The sequence below is a fragment of the Thermobia domestica genome, chromosome 14 (assembly GCF_964235325.1).
Source record: "Thermobia domestica chromosome 14, izTheDome1.hap1.1, whole genome shotgun sequence".
Lineage (NCBI taxonomy): Eukaryota > Metazoa > Arthropoda > Insecta > Zygentoma > Lepismatidae > Thermobia > Thermobia domestica.
The window spans coordinates 75,788,207-75,811,663 of NC_137467.1; the positions used below are offsets into that span (position 1 = coordinate 75,788,207).

The 23,457-nt window shown below is 35.6% G+C and overlaps 1 protein-coding gene across 2 annotated transcripts in view; it reads right to left on the minus strand.

Annotated features, from left to right (window-relative positions):
* Positions 1–23,457, minus strand: part of LOC145670038 (alpha-crystallin B chain) — a 122,031-nt gene that overhangs the window by 39,167 nt on the left and 59,407 nt on the right. For both annotated transcript variants that reach the window (XM_081738383.1, XM_081738384.1), the window contains one exon: positions 22,636–22,828. In XM_081738383.1, the coding sequence (XP_081594509.1) occupies positions 22,636–22,828 (193 nt within the window). The remainder of the gene's footprint in view (positions 1–22,635; positions 22,829–23,457) is intronic.

Sequence of the window (23,457 nt, forward strand, 5' to 3'; positions counted from 1 at the left end):
AACGTTCCCTTTCTATGGATGACCCTCGTAATATGGATAGCAATATGTCTGCAACTTTATGGTACCGGTTCTTACTAATGAACTAAATTAAAATGTACTAGTTCTACAGCCCAGATGGTGTATGTCCAATTGGGTGATGTAGTCAAGACATTGGCTCCGAACGTGACTTTGTGGGCAGAGTCCGATACCTGTTAACTGAAGCAGTTTTCAATTGTCTCACAATGACGCGTCAACTCATAAATTGTGCCTCACTGTGCATCAAACAATTCGAAAATAGAATGAAATAATATCTTTAAGTTTTACGTCCCACAGTTATGCCGGCTAGGCTAAAGAAGACGGTGATGATAAGAAATGACCGAAATGGTGGAATGAAGAAAGTGGGAAGAAACGGGAGAACCCCGAGAAAACCCACGCATATGGTGTTTGTCCACCACAAAGTTCACGTGGTGCGAGCTGGGATCGAACCAAGGACCCCATGCACCAGAGGTGAACGCTCTACCACTGAGCCACCGCGCTCCTTATCAAATAATTCGAATGCACAAGATGCACATCACTACCCAATCAACTCCAATAAAGTATCAATAATATTGTAATGCTACATAATCAGATTCATGTAGTTGGCAACGTTGCACCTTGCAGTCGTGAAGATGAACGCCTGAAAAATTGAAACGTAGCGCTGGAAGAAGATATGAGGCGTAGCAATGAATCAGTCGCCGTCATCCACGACCTTGCCTTGTTGCATCTGGGCACCGCCCCGCATACCTTTATCTCCTCAACCAAAAGATTTCTCAACGCCACCAACACGAGCACGGAGATTCTTCCAGAAAGGATTACCGGCAACTTTTTGTCTTTTTATTTCCTCTACCCGAAAGCTTTTGCAAGGCCGTATTATATAATAAGCATGTAAATGTTTAGTTAAATAAAACCATATATGTCCACACAAACGAGACGCATAAAAAGCTTCCTCGTTGTCCACTTAAGAAGGCCAGCTATACCCAATGAAACCAACAGCCACACACAAAAAAACCATTCAATGGAAATAAACTACACTCTACTACAATGGAATTGCCCACTCGTAGAATGAACTCGAGGTAGGATTTCTCAGGCTGTCTTCCTGCTTGATTCCATTCACTTGCGAGAAAGTGGTCCATTACTAAATATGATAATTCAACTATAGTAACGGACCCACAACATAACTTCTCACATATCATTTTATGTTGCAATTTAAAAACACCTTTCGACCTAAATGGAAGAACACCTGGTGTGGTATTAAGTTTCTGTTGTTTATTACATTCATTTTTACAACATACGAGTAGTATACCGTGCGGGCTGAGGGAAGACGGACTTGAAATAATCTTTTCATACGTAGTTTAATGTGGAAACTGAGAGTTTTATCTTTAACTTAAGTTATTAGAAAATTAAATCTTTCACGTCCTTCGGTTACCTTCTGTACGCTATAAAGAAGACTTGGAAGAAAATGATAATGAGAAAACTGATAGAATGAAAGCAGAATAAGGAAATGGAAGTACTAACGAGAAAACTTCCTCATAGAATGATGCTTCGCCGCCAGAAATACAGCCAAGTACCCTTTGTATCTGAAGTAGTGTCGCCTACAAGACGAAATGGAACAATTAAATAAGTTTTCCTCGTTTCGTATTCGAATCGGTAACACTAGAACAGTGCAGAGTTTGAAATTTAAAATTTGAGTGAACTGTAGTGTTTTCTACGAGAATCTAGAAACTCTTCTGTTTCTTTTTCTTAGTTGTTAGTTTCTTTCGTTTCCCCTATCATACTTTCGACCGTTGCTAGTTGTGATTCAAGTCGGCCGTCGTCAGTAACACCAAAACTAAGAGGAGCTGATAAGCCAAACTGGTGTTCCACACCAACTTGCACAGATATCAATACAATTTAGTTATTACAGCAAAGGAATATTTACATCGTTTAGTTATAAACAAAGGTAAATCTCTGAATTAAAGAAAATCAAGAGGGAGAGAATAAGTAGCCCGGAAAATTAGGTAGGCCAAGAGGATGCTTCCATTTTCTTCTATGATTAGAATAAAATGTTAGATTCACTGCTAAATTTTTGTGCGTATTATATCACATAAGATTTACCAGTCTGCAATTCTTGCCATTAAAACTTCAATTTATGCATAAATTGAAATATATGGGACATTCTATGTGAATTCAACCAATAAAATGACAAAATCTGACCTGACGATCTTAGATTTTTGTAAAAATTGGTGCACAGCTGAAAGATGAAAAAATTCCAAATATTACCTCTCTCCTCCTAAAAGTGTCCCCATACAGGTGTTCAAAAATTTCGAAAAAAGGCATTTTTTCAGCTACAGTGATTATTAAAAATTGTCATAAAATGGTTAATATACGCACTAGAGACATGGAACAAACACCATTGGAAAGCTTAAAGATTGCTCTACAAGTTGTACTATATTGAAGAAACCCGTACAGTAAAAAAGTAACACTTCAAAAATTCAAATTATAATTTGAATTTCGCACAGAAATATCCCTGTGAATTTGTTCAAAATTGTTCAGATTGTAGTCTCATATGTGTACTAATACACCACAAAGTTGCATTTTGGGCACTAAATGGGATCCGATTCAAAATTCAACATAAACCAAACATTGCAAGATATTGACCATGTGAATAAAAGGTCAGGTGAAACAAATTAATGAAAATGACTTGTACCAATGTAGCCAATATAAATATAGAAACATCTATATTGACTGACAAGAATAATGACCTGTACTGAGTAGTGTTCAGAAACGTAATACCTTTCTAAATAACTAGAAAGCTGGATAATTGCGTAAATTCAAAAGAATATATCAAGAAACAAATGAAGTTGAATATAAATTCCTTTGATGCTGCAGGTAAATAGCTACAGGCAAATGGTTATCGATCTGAACCCAGATATTCACATGGTCAATATCTTGCAATGTTTGGTTTATGTTGAATTTTGAATATGATCCCATTGAGTGCCCAAAATGCAACTTTGTGGTGTTTTAGTACATATATGAGACTACAATCTGGGCAATTTTGAACAAATTCACAGGGACATTTCTGTGCGAAATTCAAATTATAATTTGAATTTTTGAAGTGTTACTTTTTACTGTACGGGTTTCTTCAATATAGTACAACTTGTAGAGCAATTTTTAAGCTTTCCAATGGTGTTTGTTCCATGTCTCTAGTGCGTATATTAACCATTTTATGACAATTTTTATAAATTACTGTAACTGAAAAATGCTTTTTGAAATTTTTGAACACCCTGTATGGGGACACTTTCAGGAGGAGAGAGGTAATATTTGGGATTTTTTCATCTCCCACTGTAATAAAACCGTGCACCAATTTTTACAAAAATCTGAGATGGTCAAATCTGATGACTTGTTAATTTGACATGAAATGTTCCATATTTAATTCTCAAACTCAGGTGGTCAACTGCCCCCCCTGCTTCCCCATGTTGTGCACATTCCCCCCGGCACTTGAACAGTAATTATTTAAATTATGACGGCACTTGCAATAACTAAAAAATACTGTCATTTCATATCATAATAGTGAATATTACGCAACACATTATTACAATAAGTTTATCTTTTAAAAATTATTATGATACAATTTTTGGTACAGAAGGACTTATTTCTCAACAAATTTTGATATAAGGACTTAATTCAAGTTAAAAAGCCAGAAAATACCATATAAAATCACAAAGAAGAAAAACTATATACTTTTTCTTCCTTGTGCTGAAGTGCTATCCAGACCAGACTCAGTAAATCAAACGCTGATGGTCTGTACTGGATGGAAATAGCCGAACTTTTTTCCACTGTAGACGTTTTTGATCATAAATGTCACTAACATACATCCGTTAATTCTACTGCTATTGATTAACTTGAAACCATGCACTTTTTTTTATCGAAAGTTTTAAATGAATGATTTAAGAAAAGTCGAAATTTAAAAAAAAATAGTTCAACGCGAGGTAAAATTAATACTCGTTTCATAAGGGTGAAATATAGGATGTTCATTATATTGTGTTCCATCGAAAAGTAGACGTAAAAGCTTTTAAATAGAACGTATAGTTTTACCAGTCATTATCTATTGACAACAATTTTGTTGAACGTAAATACGTATACGCAAACATACCGTACTATTCATCATTGTGCTAATGAATTATAATTGTTTTCATCAGTGTTGATGCATACCTGGCATCAGAAAAATTAATGGCCTACATAAGAATGGTGTTGCTCACGAGACGAGACGGGAAACAAGGTTCTCTCGTCCCGTTCTCGCAAATATTGTTAGAAGTCTTGTCTCATCTTGATTCTCAAAGAATTCTTTTTAGTCTCGATTCTTGTCTCCTTTCGTCTCGTTTTGTAAACTCCTGTACAAAATTTATGAGCTAATATTTTCTTAAGTTTACCCAGAATCTATGATAAATTCTTCCGCGTCACAAAAGGTCCGTGATACAACAACATTCAAACCATATTTATTATTGAAGTATATTGTGTTCCAACTTGTGTATCTATAAACGTTGATGAATGCTCTTCATTATGATCGTTCAATCACTTGATCAATTTATAGTTTTTATTATAATGTAATACTAAAACAGGGTTTGGATTCGGATGAACTAGTGTTCCGCACGAGACTGAAGAAATTTCTAATCTCGTCCAGATTCTTGACTCTTGGACAACGCTTTGTAAGAATAAAAGTACAGCAGAGAGTTCTAAATACCCTGGCGTTTCAGCCCACAAAACGCTATGGACAGCACATGGTTTCCAATTGGTTCCTAAATCATGACGTCTGAATTCCTAGATCGAAATTCGCAACCTCTTAATTCAAATGTTTTCCTAGTTACCTACGAGACTCAATGAGGACAGTAAGCCAAAGCCTGCGAGAGTCCAAGTATCAGTTAGCGTGAGCCTCATTGAGATTACGGAGCAGGAGTCAATGCTATGTACTATCGAATGTGCCTCAATTAGGAATCAAACTGAAGATCACATACGTCAAATGCAAGTACACTAATCTACACGGAAGCAGTAGAAAAGAGTTTAAAAATTTCCACTAAACCCCTTTCCCGAAACATTCCACTTGAAGTCTCGTAAATTCAGAGACCATGTTACTGTGTCTACCTGATGTACAGGATTTTAAACTGGCTGTTATACCTTTGCTAACTTATTGTTCTTGCGAAGTGAAAGGTTTAGCTGACCACTGACGAATAATACAGTTATTCGTATTAGTGTATCAATCACTTGCATTCCCTGTGTGTATAGGTCTATATATAGAAATAACATCGTGGAGCTGTACCTATTTCTGCGTTTCTTCGTTTAATCACCTAGTTCTGTAACACCGGCGCGGAGCTATTTTCACATTCCTTAACACTATTTCTGTGTCAAATCCAGAATACCAGGCCTGTGTTAACCCGAACACTGAAACTTTGGAGTTGAAATAACAGACTAAAGTAGTAGTCATGGTGGGATCACTGGCCTGTGTTAAAATTGAGTTGCTTTACCACCATTATGTTTTGCTGTGTATTTATTAAGAAACTACAAGAAAGTAAACTTTTGATCTTCCCTATTTGGTGATTCAGAAAAACGAAAGCTTTCTATTTTCTCATTAACAATCGAAACATACATAATGGAGCATAATAGTCTGGAAGCTCTTCATAGTCACTTTGGTGGTACTGTATCGCTTAAAATAAATTGCGAACGCGACCCGGACATTATTCTTTTAACTACTTCACTCAATGTGTTCATCACGCTGATTTATGTTACTGTCTGTGGCCAGTGTGACCACCGCTAGTACTTTCGTACTAGATCTAGTATCTTTTATAATATTTTTGTGTTCTAGTATGTTAACCAACAAATCCAGTATTTTTCTCCTCCTCTTCTTTTCTTATAAATACATTTGGGAGAGAAAAAGGGAATCTTATGAAAATTAGGCAATGTACGAAAAATTCACTGTTCCTGGTAACTTTTTCTGACTTTTTTTTTCCTTTCTTTTCAACAGCGGTATTTATAAGAGCGGGGTATTATTCAATAAGCCCGTTTTATGATATTTCTTGTTTGCTCCCGACATCCTCTATATTTGTCATACTTGTGTTACTTTAATGGTTTTACAACCAGTTCTAATATGACAATTAAGGAGGGATTCCGCCAGGATTCCTAGTTTGGGCTGTAAAGTCAAAGTTGGAAGGGTGTAAGTGGTTTGTATGGTTTGTATTGAATTTTGGCTGAAAAAAAAAAACTTGAAGTTGGTTGTTCTTTCAAGAATGTGGGGGTCACTCCCCTATCCACAGCGGAGGAGGAACTGTCGGAAACCTTCTAATAAGATATTAATATCGTAAAATGTCATACATAGGATGAAACGAGAGCAAATAAAATTTTAGTGCTTTTTCCCCACATCTAGTACTTTTTTCTGCATAGGTTAGTAAGAAATATTTTTCCTAGGTGGTCACACTGCCTGTGGCAAAGTTCAGGACATTTCGTTAAATACATCTTCAATATTAATTACTCTCTTTTATATATATATATATATATATATATATATATATATATATATATATATATATATATATATATATATATTATATCGACTAAACATATAATTAATCATTTAACCGAGATTAGACTACCCAAAACTTTCAACGTAATTAACATCAAAACAATTAACGCTGCTGTTGTTCTTTCCCATAGTTGCAAACAAAAATGATTCAATCTGTTTTGATACTTTAAAGAAATATATAATTAATACACAAATAAATAAATCGTTCATTAAAAATAATTATATATAACAAATCACTTCCTGTACAGGAAATACATTTCCTTTTTAATTAATGACCTGAAACATTGTGAATAATGAACTCGTATTTTCTTCTCTTTTTTCATTAGCTGTTAATTTACTTTGCTAGAGTTAATCCTAATTACAAATTTTGTTCTTAACGAATCAAATGAAACGAACTTTGTAAAAGAAATGGGATCTGAATATGAACAGTTACTTTCATAATGTTTTTCTGTTACTTTACTTTTTGTGCCTCAAATTCTACACACAATATTATTAACTTTTAACGAGATCAAGTTTCGCCCAAGGTGAGACATCCTACCAATCGATAGATTTTATACATCTGAATAAAATAACACATTTGAGCAACGCCATTTTTCTGGGGGGGGGAAGCAAGCATTAATACGCGTATTTGGGCCCCTTGGAAGAAGTTTTTCTAATTCTTGTCTACCTCTTTCCATCTTTCTCTTACTCTTTATGGGCCCCCGGAGCCTGTGGGTCCTCCCGCACAGCAAGGTGTTAACATCATACGGGTCCCTGGGCCCGTTACATACATGACAAACTAATTAAGGGGACAATATTGACAAATCTCAAAGCCATTTGAATAAATATTATTTCTAGGGCCTCTAATAGTAGACTTTTTTCTCTGAAATGAGCCCAAGACTCATTTTTGTTTCATTTGCCTTTTGTGGCCTGATTTGTTTATGTAATGTAGTGAACCTGTTTGATGCTTTATTTATAATTTCATGTTCGTATCGTATATGAAGTAAGAAGTTTTTGTCTTAAAATGACCCCCTCGAACGGCGGGGAGCTTTTCTGGAGGGAAATTTGCCCCCTGCCCACCCACCCCCCACAAGCTACGGCCTACGGTTGAGTGTAAATTAAATCCTAAGGCATAGTCCTCGAGAAAAGCCAACGTTTTTGTAAACCTAAAAAATAATATTGTACAATAGCTTTGTTAACTATTAAAATGAAACTGATAATGCCCCGTCGCGGTTCGTATACTAGGGATTCGTACCCTTGGTGTTGCGGTTAACACAGGCCTGTGACACAGAAACCGTGTTGAGTGGTGTGAATATATATATCATATGCTGTTAGTAACATCCCAGTTAGCATGGTGAACGTCAGTCATTGGCAAACAAATATTAATAACTGAATACCTAATTGATACTAAACTATACCAAGATTTTAATCATAACACTATCAAGATAACACTATACAGTGTAGTTAACTACACATACTCCAAAATGATGGATCCCAGCCCCCGCCAAGTGAACTTTGTGGTGGACAAACGCCGTGTGCGTGGGTTTTCTCTGGGTTCTCCCGTTTTCTCCCACTTTCTTCATTCCACCATTTCATTCATTACTAATCATCACCGTCTCCTTTAGCCTAACCGGCATAACCGTGGGACGTAAAACTCAAAGATTTCATTTCATTTTTTTCAAAAATGATGATTAATAGTTAAACTTTAATTTTTTTTCTAAACTTTACTCTTGAATAATGACATTTCACTTGACAGATCACATCAAATTAAAAAGAAATGCTTTAGAGCAAATTCCAATGCGTAATCTTCGAGAAAACAGAATTTATATGACATTAAAAACTATCGTTCTTTGCTAGTCTGATGCATTTGAGAGTTTTTATTATGATAAATAGATTATTTATTCATTTACTAACAAACTGACTCTATGGCATATGGAACTGGATCAGTCTCTACTTTATATTCCTATTTCTGCGAGATTCATCTTAATATTGTCCTCCTATCTGGGACTAGGTTTTCCTAATAGTCGTTTTCCTATTGGATTTCCAGTCAAAACTTTGAAAGCGTTCCTACTTTCTTCCATTCTGGCTACATAACCTGCCCACCTGAGCCTCCTAGATTTGATGACCGTAACAATGTTTGGTGAACGGTATAAATTATGTAGTTCTTCGTTATGAAGTTTCCGCCATTTCCCATTCTCGTTCCTCTTCGGTCCGAATATGCGTCTGTGAATTTTATTCTCAAATACTTTCAGTCATGCGTTCTTCCCTCAGAGTATGCGACGATGGTTTGGCAACCATAAAGGACAACAGGCATGATTATCGTTTTATATATTCTAAGCTTCAAATTAATTGACAGAATTCGTGACGACAATTTTTTTGAATTGAATAATAACATGAATTCCCTTCTTTTAGTCGACATTTAATTTCTCCTCTTATTTTATACTGTACATGAACAATATAAACTGTTAAATAGTATATTTTATATATTGTTGTTCGATTTAGTGACACCAATACTACTTTTAAAAATAAAAAAACTGTCATTTGTTACTTGCTGTATTTTTCTTTGTTTTATTATGCGTGATTCTGTATTGATTAGAGATAAGGGGAGAAAAATGACATTAAGAAATGAAGAATGTTGACTACGTGACGTGGTACGCCTAGCTCCCACACGCCAAGCATTGTCCGTGAGTCCCTCAACATGTCGCCTACACACCTTAGGAACATGATTTCGATGTAGGATTGGCTGCTTTCGTTTCAAGGAGCGAATTAATGCCTCTGGTTACATACATACATAGCACTTAGCCCTATATGGATTTAACAAACGTAATTTTGACCTGTCTATGTGTGTAGATATTATGAGTACGTAATTTACGTAGGTGAACTTTTTTTTTCTACTTCCCACTGATTAGCCTTCACTCTTATGAAATATATATATATATATATATATATATATATATATATATATATATATATATATATATATATATATATATATATATATATATATACACTTGTATATACTGAAATTATTATAACGACATATGTCGATACGTTTATGTCCATAAATTAAGCCTACGAGTTAAACATTTTCAAGCTAGGGTAAAACAAACCTTATGATTTTTATTACTTTTAATCTGTAATGTACACAGAATGTCATCAAAACAGAGGTTCAAGCACTCAAGTTCACATCGCTTCAAGACGTGTATTTTTTTCTTATTTACACCTTAATATGGTATAAATTATTTTTTCCCACCAGTAGCTTGCAACAAGGGAGTGTTAAAACCCGGTAATCCACCTGCGTACACCACTGGTTTTAACATATATTTATTGACATCAAATTAAAAATGCAAATAATCTCTGTACAATTTAACGGCAGTTATATTTTTAGTTCTCAATTTTAATTGCTAATTTTAAAATTTGAACTAAGTTTTACCCAGTTCTTAAAATTTAAATGATACATTTTGAGACCTGTGCCGCTTCTTTGTCGGCACCCTACCAGAAAAAAAAAAAGTTTACTAACAGCCCATACTACTTGTTTAGTCTGCTGACAAAAACAATGGGAGGCATGGTAGCTCAGTGGTCGAGTGCTCGCCTCGGCTGGTAAGGATCCTTGGGTCGATGCCAGGTCATGTTATTTTGTGGTGAGTAGATAATATGTTCATGTGTTTTCTGTTTCCTCCCACATTCTCATTCCAATAACTCATTTAATGGTCATTCACTTTAATTAACCATGTAACTTCATTTTTTCTACAGGACATCATTGTGGAACGTAAAACCGAAAAGAGACTAAATGGATACAACGAAACCATTCACAAGTCCACAACCCTCTAAAAATAATCCAGTTTTCCAGCAAATCCAAAGCTACAAACCGTGCAGCTCAAATCTACTCTTAATTCTAACTTAATCATATTTGAAAGAAATGTGTTTAAATTATTGTAATACACGTATAACAACCCATTGTGGTTAGGACATACAACAGGGCCTCTATTGGAATAAAAAATAAAACTAACTTTGAACCGACAGTAGCAGCACTACGCGACAAAGCTGTAAATCACTGTAAACGATGACATTCTTCGTACATAGATGCTAAAATTTAACAACGGCGCTGAATATCTGTGCTATATTTTTTTTAACTGATCGATTTATATAAGAAATATATATTTCTGTTTTCTTAAAAAATGTACAAGAATAATAATAACAACAACAACCCAATTAAAAATAACAACCCAATTATACGCAATAGAAGCGTAATAAGCATAATATATGAAGTTATAATGGGAACTAACTCGAAAATTTCCGTGTTCAATTCCAATATAATTATCAACACTGAATACTTCTTACTAAATCAAGAATACACGTCTTTATTTCAGAGAGCCGATTTGTCCCCCTTTTCTTGCAAGAATTACTACAGAGACGAAAGTGGAATAAGCGTTCGATGCCATATACAAAAATATTACCTATAATAAAAGAAAGATGGGATATAAGTATAGTAAATTCTTACTTATTTCAAGCGTTAAGGAAGCCAAGCAGAAGAGAGAAAATTGAAATGTAGCTCTTGTCCCCCCTTTCTTGTTCCTTGCTCTAGCATCTCTTGAGAATTACTTCCTCCGATTCGGCTAAAAATAATCCCTTGCTATACAAAAACACACATTCCCCTTCCTTCATTTTTCCACTCCAAAGAATTTAATTTACGCTAGAAGAAATGGAAAGAGTTTTCTTAGTGAAGCGTTCTCGTGGTAGTAGTTCCGTACAAACCTACTAGGGATGCGCACGAGACAAGATTTGTGGCTGTCTCGTCTCGAAAATGTACTGTAAAAGTGATGTCTCGACTCGAAAAATGTATATTTTTCTATTGGAAGAGCTGTGTCTCGACTCAAATTTTGTCAGGAAAGTCCTGTCTCGACTCGTCTCGTGCGCATCCCTAAAACCTATATGCAGTACTCAACACAGTAATACTGTAGCAGCATTATGTATAACCTACGAGTAAACGGGACTTATAGATGCCTTGTTAACTGCGTCCGGGAAACATGCGAATAATTAAAATTTTCAACTAAATTATGTTTTATATCATATTTAATAGGAGAACGATCGATCATATTCATATAGGATGTTTTAGGTTAACAAAAAGTCAAAACTCGATACACTATATACAGGGTGCACACTGAAATTCTGGTATTGATTTCCCTGGGTACGTAAAATTCCCTAAATTTCCTTGACTCGTGACATTGTGAACAGAGTTGGCGTGGGTCAATGAAAACTTGACCCACGAGCCACCATGACCCAAGACCCACTGACCCACCACCCACCGTGACCCACTCTGACCCACCACTCACGGTGACCCACTCTGACCCACCACCCACCGTGAACCACTCTCATCCACTGTGACCTATTCTGACTAACCAAAATTCATCATCATCAACTCTAAACACGATTCACGGCCTCTTCTGTACTGACTAAAGAGTTTACACTTGTAATAAAACATAACTGTGAAATTGTCACTAATCGGAGTTTGAATTTCAAGTCAATCGCTCAAGCACCGCTCTGTTACAATAACGGTGGATCTGATCTTTATGATATAAAATGGTAAAGTGTTTGTCAGTGAGGAAATTGAAACAGTTCGAGGTGAGGGGATATTAGTGTTTGCGTAAAATATACTTGCACTAAGAGAGTATTCTTGCAAGTGTTAATTTCTCAACGCATTCCAAAAGAAACTTCTATTCGCAGGAAAATACCCCTGTACAATATGGAAAGTGTTATGCTTTCTTAGTTCACAGTATTTTTCTCACAAAAGACTTGAAAAATAAGTTTTTCATAGTATATAAAGGTGCTCGGGTACCCTATGTGAGAGCATCTCCATAAAGTATGCTCATAATTGTAATTTGTGTAATCACTAAACACCACGTTAAACTTAAGTTACAAATATGCATAATTGCAATTATTATGAATATTTATTCGAAGTAGTTTACCTAAAGCAAAGAAGAGACTTACTAAAAAATAGGTACAAAGTTGAATAGCACAAATAAGCCATTAGTAATACAAGTAGGCCTATACATTTTCTATAGCTCGTAATTTTCCACTTTAAACAAACCTGAAATCGGGTTTATTTCCTGTTGGTAACATTTTCGTGGTAAATCATCCGCAGCGGAATGGTGTCCATCCTTCGGCCAAGAAATAAATAGCTTGTCTACTTCGAGCTTGTCTAGCGGTGGGCCTTAACATTGATGAACAACAATGGCACTATTTCTTTGTTTTTGATTCCGTTTTATCCCTTATTAGTTTGATTCCGTGAGCCACAGAGAAAATAAAATAAATGTTTGAGCACTTAGTCTATTTCTAATATCAGTCATCTGTAAATTCATAAGGGGAAGTCCCCGTTCGCACTCTGTCATGGAAATTGATAATACTTCTACCCGATTTCTTCAACTCCTCATCGACAATCTGCTTGTTAGACTTAAGTCTGATAACAATTTTCCTTGGTCAGTTTTGAAATACTCAGCAAGAAGTATAATCTCTCTATCACCATACAACATATTTTCCATATCGACCATGTCAGTTGGCAATGTCGACTCATGGAGAACAGAAACTTCACCTACCACGCCTTCGATAGGGAATCTTGTGAATAAATTATCAATTAAAGCCTGATGAACTGATGATTTCTTATTTGTTTATAAATTTAATTTTTGTAATTACACATGAAGGTTTGATGCCATTATGAAGTTCCCTCTCCCGTCTAGAAAGCAAAAGAGAACGTGGTTCCTGGAAAGTGTTCAGAAGTGAATGGGAATTTCTCTCCTTCTTCCCCTTCAATTACCACACTGCTGTTTGCCATGTGCCAAATTACGATAAATTTCAATTAAATTATCATAGTATAATTCTTTCCTTGTTAAATTATCAATACTTTTCAGTGGAAAAGAGGATGAAATTTGAAAGTTCCAAATCAAGGTAAGTAGACCAACGTAAAGGGAAAAAAGTGTAAAATTTTCCATATAATTATGCGTATAACCCAAATTTAAAATTTCCGTGTAATTAAGCTTACAGTACAAATTTTATGCCTATTTTAGTCACAAGTTTTTGGGTTGATTGCCCTGTGCTGTAAGCGCTCCATATAATAAAACATAAGCTTCAGCAATTATTATAGTAGAAAATAATGGATATATGAAGCCAAGCACTGTAATTTTTTGTTTCTGACTTTTTTTCTTAAATAACATCGATCGTTTTCGATCATTTTTACAAACCAACTCACTACCAATTTTCCATATATAGAAAGTGCCCCCCTCCATAAAGGAGAATTTAAAAATATGCTATTACACATTTTGTTTATTTTCAATAAAGAGTTAATACACTGAATTTCAGCTCAGTAACTATAACGGCTTGCGAGATACTATTTTCTTTTCGCAAAAATTCGGATCCTCACCCTCCTTAGGATATGTAGCTATTATAATGGAAGCAATACAACATCCCAATTTGGATTAAGGCCTAACTATATACCAAAAGTAATTTCATTTGACTTTGCAATTTGACCGTGATGATCAGGCGCACATAGTTACATTCAATTTTTTATATAATAATTTATATATCACAGTGATTCAAAAATGTACTTTTTCCAGTAGTTAGCTCCTCTAAAAACTCACAGATCTCGAAAGCCAAGTAGTAGTATAAGTCTTAAAAATATCGATATCCAAAAGCGCCTGAAGTTCTTTTTTCACTTGGTTAGATATACTCACCTCAGGTAAGTAGACAGAAACAAGTGGAAAAGGAAGGGAAATGAAGGTCTTGGAAGTAAAACGAAGATAAATTTACCAGACTTCAGAAGATACTGTCTACAATGCAGTGAGCAGAGAGGGTCGGTAGATCATACTGAGTCGGTGGGTCGCAGTGGGTCACGGTGGGTGGTGGGTCGCAGTGGGTCATGGTGGGTGGTGGGTCGCAGTGGGTCACATGCTGTTGACCCACGACCCACTGACCCACTCAGAAAACTTGACCCACTTGACCCACCGACCCACTCCATCTCTGATTGTGAACACTATCATTTACGGTTACGTCTTACAAAATCATTCTTTTAATTGGTCTGCACCATTCTCATCGCTGTCTCACGCAGGGGCGTGCCCACGGGGGGTCCAATGGGTCCGGATTGCCCCAAAACTTCCTAACTCAATACAGTTGTACACTTTCACAACTTAACAGGGAAATTACTGATGTAGCATGAAAATTTGATCTTACACCTCATTTTTACTCTTTCTCTTATAAAAACAATCTACTTCTATCATTTTTTCTGAAAATATAGGTGGAAGTATTTTATAATTACTTATTGTGTTTTCGGGTGCGGAATAATGCATGTAGTATTGGACTCTCCTCCAAGTTTAGACCCCTCCCAACAAGAATTTCTGGGTGCGTGCCTGGCCGGCCTGACGCACTAATTTTTACTTTCGGAATACGATGTAAGCTTATTTTCTTACTGGAAACACTTATAATGAGCGAAACTTCCTGTATTCCGAATACAATAAAACACTAGTGCCAAACAATAGATAAAACTAAAGATATTTTCAATATCTCAGCATTTTCAGTAAGCCAGTAAGCACATCAGTATATTATAACTTGGCCTATCTCTGATTATATACAACCAACAAACCTAACTTTTTTTCTCCATCATTTAAATTTTTGATTAATTTATTGTTTTTTTTTTTTTTTTTTTTGAAAATTTGAAGTTTTAACACCTTTCGACACTTCTCAAGCTTCCTTATTTCTAAAGATTTTTTTGAGCCTTGTCCCTATTTTCTGTTTGAATATAACTTGATTCTTTAAGGTGTTTTTTTTTAAACTTTCTCTTCAGTGAAATACAACAAATATCCCTGTTTCTCGACACATTTTTTTTAAAAAAATCCCTTGACTCACTTCAATTTCTGTCTTTCAAGGTCAGTGTGAACCCTAACATAGGAATAAAAATATACAATAAACTTCCCAATTCGTTAAACAAATTACAATTATTTAAAAAAAATAGAGAAAAACTAGGATTATTGTTACATAATCATCTGTTCTAAAGAATACCTTCAATCAAATCTTTCTGCGTAAGACCAAGGTTAAAAATTGCTTTTGTATCGAGCAAAGAAGCTTAAAAACGGGAATTAATGTTTAAAAATTATCTACGCTACTATTTTAGTAGTATCGTTATGTTGTATGCACAGAAGAACTTGAATGAGAATGAACAGATTGAGAATTTGGATTCAAGATACTTCGTATACAAAAAGTTAGTAACTATAGCTTCACTGCACAGTTATTCATCTGTACACATCAATTAACGTTTCTCTAACATAGCATATATCACTTTAATTCTTACAAGGAGTCAGATCCTTGATGTAACTTCCTTAAAATAGGCATGAGATTAAAAGCCATCATCCATCATCTTGTCTGACTCAAGATTTCTTCTCGTACAACTGACAGAATTCTTTCATACAAAATGGTAATACTAATCCAGACTTCCTTTCTCAGATTAAGAGTAATTTCATTACATTTTTAAGGCAAGTGTAAGCTATGGGTCGGTACTCTAGCTTCTCGATCAGGAGGTTTCAAGATTTAAAATCCGAGGCCGGTCGTCCTGAAGTCTCTCCAACCTTTAAGTTTTTACTGTACTTCGTTCTACCAGACGCCCTGTTCGACTTCGTTCAACTTGCTTTATTTGAAGACATATTCAGTGACAATGGGAAATACTGCGAACATAAGCCATTGACTGAGTAATGAGATATACATCATGGCTATCAGGTTAGCATACGCACCTTCCGCGCAGGAGACGTGGTTTCAACTTCCAGTAGGGGTTCATGCAATTGAGATTTCAATTTACGAGCCTGACATACTAAAAATAATACAAAATTTACCATTTTTCTTCTGCTTGTTTTTCGTAAGTGAAAGGAGATAATGAAATGCAACTTACCACAATCATAGATAATGTTATTCTACAACAGAAAATATGAACCTTAAGAATTTTCAGTGTTGCCATCCATAGAAATTACAGTGTTACCAGAACAATACTTCTCCCGAAATCTAAGTTGAGGCAGCGACTAGAGGAACGAACTGAACCGCATTTGATTACGTATCATGTTGTTCTGCTATCCTGTGAACTACTTTTTAAATAACATTATTATTTAATTTTAATAACTGTATATTAAAACTATTTTGTTTAGAACAAACTAAATGTAACTATTATTTAAAAAGTAGTTCACACGATACCAAGACAACATGGTACGTAATCAAATGCAGTTGAGTTTGTTCCTCTAGCCACTGCCTTAACTTAGATTTTGGGGCAAACATTATTCTGGCAACACTGTAATTTCTATGGATGGCAACACTGAAAATACCTCAGGTTTATATTTTCTGTTGTAGAATAACATTATCTATGATTGAGGTAAGTTGCATTTCATGATCTTTAACTTATGAAAAAAAAGCAAAAGAAAAATTGTAAATTTTGTATTAGTTTTAGGAAGTCAGGCTCTTAAAATGGACATCCAAGTCTCATATAGCCTCAGTGCTGAAAAGGGGCGTTAAATTTTGACTAACTAAACTTGAATGAACTCTACACTACCAACATTATCTGTTTTTCTCATCCAAGTACTGACTGAACCCGTCTCTACTTGACAAATTATAATTCTAAAGAATGCTTTTCAACTGTTGATGAAAGAAAGTTGTCTGATTCAACATTTTTTTTCACAAGGAACAAGAGTTATCACTTCTGAAAGAAGGGAAGTGACTAATATTTATTTTAGACAGTCTTTTAATCTTCCAGCTAGCGTAAACGTGGACCGATTGGAAGGGTATGGTTTAAGAACGGCACTATTAACAATAATCCGGATTCACCGCAGTTGGGAAAGATGACAATGGTGGATATCACATAAGAACTATAACGCTTCAGGAACAACAAAAAAATGAATAGGCTGAGAAATGATTGGAGATTTGTTGCTATAGAGACCGACAAAAATTGATACACGCGCATTTTTCCCGCCCTCTCAGAATTGCATTTACTTCCCAAGAGAAGAATTGATCGGTGAATGTCAAAATGTGACAGATCGAGAAGAGTAAAAAAAATCCTATTCATCTTCGTTTAGCCCCTGCACCGATTGATTACATTGGTCGATGAAAGCAGGACCATTTCCTATGGCTAGATTTGACAGAAAGAGCACGAGGAGGAGGAAGACGCCAACGGAGAATAATGGCGCCACTCTTGCCAAGAGAGCGTATAAATTGAATAGACAGCAGAAGATGCTCTCTGTCTGTCCATCCGATGAAATACGAGCCATGATGCTATTTAATAGCAGTGCGTTCCAAACACCACTTTTAAGATCAGTCCGTAAATTAGTTTACAAGAAGAAGGACCAGTATGCTAATAGCGAATACATGCATTTGTCTTACCTCTTCCATGCATATTCAATTGGATGATTGGCAAAACTGAATCGTTACCATAAATGATCTGATAGTCCATTGTTCAAATTCCTTTGTTTGAAGATTCTAATACCATCCTTTTCTGTTAGACAGAACAAGCTGCTATATTTTTAACGGCATGACTGAAATAGATAAATTCTGTGCGCCCGTAATTTCTTTGTTTCCGTTGCATCTTACACTGCTACGACGACGCACTGGGATATCATTAAGCTTCACTTCAATAAAGAGAAACAATACGCAAGCAAACCAGTGCCAAAGAGACACAAATACTTGGTTGGGATTTTACATTATTTTAGGCACATAAAAGGAAAAAGATACAGGGATTTGTATTCTGCGGGATGTTAATTTTTTACACTTATTTTCGTACTTTAGTAACGTTATCCAATGTCGTGCTAAACATCATGTGAATTCTTAAGAGTCTTCATCCCGGCGAAATTAAAATACCGCTAATTTTACAGTAATTATGTGATATCTTCAAATAGATAAAAGATAATCGAACTGTGGAACAAGAGCCCCCTAGACAATATTATTTTACATAAGAAACCGTTATCACGACTCACTTATCTGCTTTCGATTTGGAGCCATTTTGAAAATCGGCATTTATTTTCGCGTTTCTAAACAGCTGAAAACGAAAAGCCACTAGATAACTTGTGATAACGGTACCTCACGCAAAATAATATTGTCTAGGGCGCTCTTGTTCCATATTTCAATAATCTTTTATCTATTTCAAGATATCACATAATTACTGTAAAATTAGCGGTATTTTAATTTCGCCGGGATGAAGACTCTTAAAAGATGTGAGGCTCTCTAAATTCTCTTTGATATTTATTAATAAAGATCGTTTTCCTTTCATATTAAATCCACTAGTCAAGAGGAAAATATAAAATAAAGAGAAAAGTGAACAATCTTCTTACACAATATTTGATTATTGTTATTTTTTTTCATTATAAGTTATATTATGACAGTGGTGCCCACCCCCCCTCATATCTATGACGCACCCCCCCCCTCAACTGCCTATCCGTAGGTGTTCTTCCATGAAAAAAAAATCTTTATGATTAATTTTTACACCATCTCAAACATATATATATATAGATTTTAACCCCCCCCAAATATTTCAATGACGCAGTTTGCGTCATAGCCCCCCCCTTGTGGGCACCCCTGATTATGAGCGGTACTGAATTAATGTGGTGAATCTAACATAGTTAAACACTACTTTTATTTATTTATTTTATGAATAGCGTGTATCGGCCATTGGGTTTATCGTGACGGAGACATAGATTAGCCGCTAATGTCCCCACTAAAGAATAATCCTACTCAATTAATCAGTCGATATACAGGGTGTTCCAAAAATTGTCACAACGTTTTGGGAATAGATTCCTCATATATCAAAATAAGAATAAAGTTCATATGGACTTGTCGTCGGAAGTTTCGTAGTTATAGGGTGCCGAAAACGTAAAAAAAAAAATGAACTTTAAAAGTCCACAGTTCCACTGCTATAGGACCGATCGTGGTCGGTCAAGACATCACTAAAGAACTAGTGTGTAAAATATCCAAGTATCCATCTTTCAGAACCTCCGGTACTTGCACAATCATTGTTAAAGAGGCTGTTTGGGAACATTTGATCACTCTCCACCTACCTCTCCAAAAATTGGTCCCAAATAGTAGTGGAGCTATGAACTTTAAAAGTTCACTTCTTTAACGTTTTCGACACCCTATAACTACGAAACTATCTACTTTTGAGCACAAGTTCATATGAACTTTTTTTTTCGTATTTTGATGTGAGAAATGTCCCCAAAACATTGAGACACAACGTCGCACGATTACGCATCAAGACGACAGTGATGGTGAGATGGATGACAATAACTGAATGAAGTAAGTGGGATGAAACGGAAGAACACAAAGAAAACTCACGAACACGGTGTTTGTCCCCACAAAACCTACTTGGCGGGAGCTGGGATCGAACCGAGGACCCTAAGCGCCAGAGGTGAGAGCTTTACTACTGAGCCACCAGGGTCGCAATATATTTACAGAAATAGAGAAGTAAGCAGTAGTTTATTCTAGTACACTTTTGGTAGTTTATAGCCAATTTAAACGCAATGAAAAGAGAGCAATACAGCATACTGCAAGTGAAGTGATTTTCGAGTTGTACGTAAATTAGTGATATCCCTTACTGTGAGCTTTAATTGGCTGAAACTTCAGAGATACGGCATACTTCAGAACAGATCATCAGTGGAGACAAATTTTTCGCAATATCGCGTAACACCCACGGAACTTAGTTCAAATAAGCACAACAAAATTCCATTTTCACGCAATTTTGAGTACCGAAATAACGCGAAATTTGATATTTTTCAAATCACACATTATATACACACCACCGAAACCCTCGAAAATCGAACATCTGTGTTGAAGAATTTTGAATGAGAATTTTCTTTATATTAAAGAAATTTTAAAGTTTTCTTTATGTGATTATTTTGCCGATAAGATACATGTAAATCGCAAATCTTCTATTTATTATAAATCAGGATCTAAATGGAGAAACAACACGAATTTCTTTTGGTGATATCATCCATGTCCTTTAATTAATTGGTCATTTTTGACAGTGGACATGCAAGGTTATCGTTTTTCGGCTGTAAACACAAAAGTCTAGAAGTTGACAATTCCTGGGTTGACGTAAATATGTTGAATTGGCAGTTTATAGATTACGTCCTGCGCGTTCTGAAAGCATTAATAAAAAAGATCGTTGAATTAGTTAACTAAAATAACGTTGTCTTTACCATAATTCTAAAACACGTCTCTGAAAGTACTGCTTTGAACAAAATCCCTTGTTAATTTATTTATTCATTTTGTGCTGTGGCATTTCTCTTAACTAATTTTCCATTTTACTTCACGATTTCATCATCCCCATTTGACTTCATTATAAAATTCTCGCCTAGGAAATTTCGTAAGTCGAAAGCTCCCTGCAACAAGCCAATGAATATTCATGCACCTGGCATGAATGAAGTCTGGAATTTCGTCCGATGGTGTTGAAAACGATCACATCGGAACATATTTTAAAAAGAGAGGGAAAAAGAAAGAAAGAAAGAAAAGAAAAAAAGAGTATGACAATGGGAATTGAATAGGAAAAGATAGGAAAGCAGGAACAAATGGGGAATTGGATTCAACTAAACACGCAGAAGCAGAGGTAAGGTAGATTTTCATCCGAACTTCCGCAACAATTTCCTCTCCATCATTCAATTCAAGTGGTAACAGTTGACGAGCGATCCGAGACACTCAGGAAATGATGTCATCTATTTGAGTTCATGGCGGGGGCAAACACAGGGCGTGTGCACTATCATCAACAACAGTTTGCTCTCATTTTCAGTTTCCATTGCAGCTAACTTGGCTACTGACTAACGAGTGCAAAATTAAGGAGGAAGAAGAGGAATTGGATCCCTCCTTCTGCTATGCAAATAGAAAGATTGCTAACAACGCACTTTTGTTAGAACACACTAGGGGAGAGAATTATCCACGTTGTAGACTTCAGAGCCAACAAGAGATACACATAATACGTACATAACACAAATTCAATCGAGAGAATAAACTTATCAATACAGGGTGGCTCAAAAGTAGGTATACTGTACATCCCTGCATTGATCAAGTATAACATTCTAAACGGCGTGACAAACATCTTGGCATTTGAAGGCGGTGCTCCAAGTTCCCATTAAATGCTGATAGCAAATGAGAGGCTAGCGGTATTGCCATGTTTATTTTGTACACATCCACGTCTATCCTCTGCCACCTGATCGCGCTGTAGTTCGTTTGCTTAGCCATAGCCACACCCCTTAGCATTCGGCAACGACGCGTCAGAGCTTGCGTTTTATTCGTTTAGCTGAAATGCCAAGATGTTTGTCACAGGCTTTAGTTTATGGATTTATTTGCTTCGGTTCTTCCAAGCTTAAGATGTAAGTAAAAACACATCAAGAACAAATAATAAAGAAACTAAGTCTACCTGATGGATAACAATAAGAAATGATATAAAATGCAATACTGTACTGTATACCTACTTTTGGGCCACCCTGTGTTACCAATCTTCTTTTACTAATACACGTACAGGTCACCTCTTTCACAAGAGGTCAGGACACTAGGGCAAAGGGATGAGGCGAGATGATTTTTGTTAAGTTACTAGAATCCTTCCGCGTCAAGAGAGGTCCACGAATAGTGTGATATAAAAACATCTAAATCATACTAATTATTGGAATATATTGTGTAATAACTTGCTATCTTTAAACGTTGATAGAACATTTCACTGTGTTCCTACAATTACTTTATAAATCTTATAATGTGAAGCATGTAACATTAAAACAATGTTTATGATCTACGACTTGGACATATTTGTGTTGTTCACCAGATTCGAGATATTTCTCGTTTCGTCTCGAGTTTCGTGAGAAATACTAGTGGAAAGGTAAACCGACTCTCCATCCAACACTGATCTTAAGAAATAAGCACTCACCTAAAAATACGTAGCCTACTACTTTCTAAGTTTGGAAGGGACTATAGAATCTCCCCATCTACTCCGCAAGTACTGGAATTCGAAACATTTCTGTGCACGACAAGTGACACGCACATAAAATAATAAAATAATTCTGACTATATTACATAAGAATGAAGTTTATTGCACTTACCAAGAGCTTGTTGTCTACTGTCTTGACGACTATTTCTTCGGGAGCATACTGACTGACGTCGAACCTAAGTTTGAGCATCTTTTGATCTCCCTCATCCTGGATCAGAGGAGAGTTCAGTCCATCCAGCCATGTTTTAGATTCTGTTCTCTGAGTTCCACCGTCAGAGGAGGACGTGGACGTCGTGGTAGATGAGCTAAACAACAAATAAATTAAAAGAATATCAATATCAGTTGCTCTGCGACAAGGTTTTATTCAGTACCTAGATATTTATGCGTTTTAAGCCATTTCCAAACAGAGAATTCTTATCTATTGTTCAATACAACAAACTTTTATCGATAAAAAGATATAATTTTGTACTTCACTTAATTCTTTCAAGCCTTTCCAATAGTGCAAGCACTTCAAGCCAATTAAGTTTGCACGGACAGATTCCAAAAGTTTTTGAAGTTAAAATTTGATTTAAAATTGGACAATATTTTGATTAATATCATAGAACAATACATTAAATGTTATAAGCGATTCATTGGATTGGACATGTAACAATACTACACGAGGAATTACATACTGACTTAAGCTAACGGATATACTATTCAATACAAACAATACATTTAATAAATACGTATAATAAGTTAGGCGATTACAACAGGGTTTCGTTAATACCTGGTTAATACCCTTACTATAGGTTAATACCCTTACTATATATTGCAACTAGAACACTAATAGCTGGTACCCAAGTTAATTTATCCCGAAACATCTAGAAGAAGGACATCTGGGGCAGAGACTAGAGGAACGAACTCAACTACATTTGATTACGTATCAGGTCGT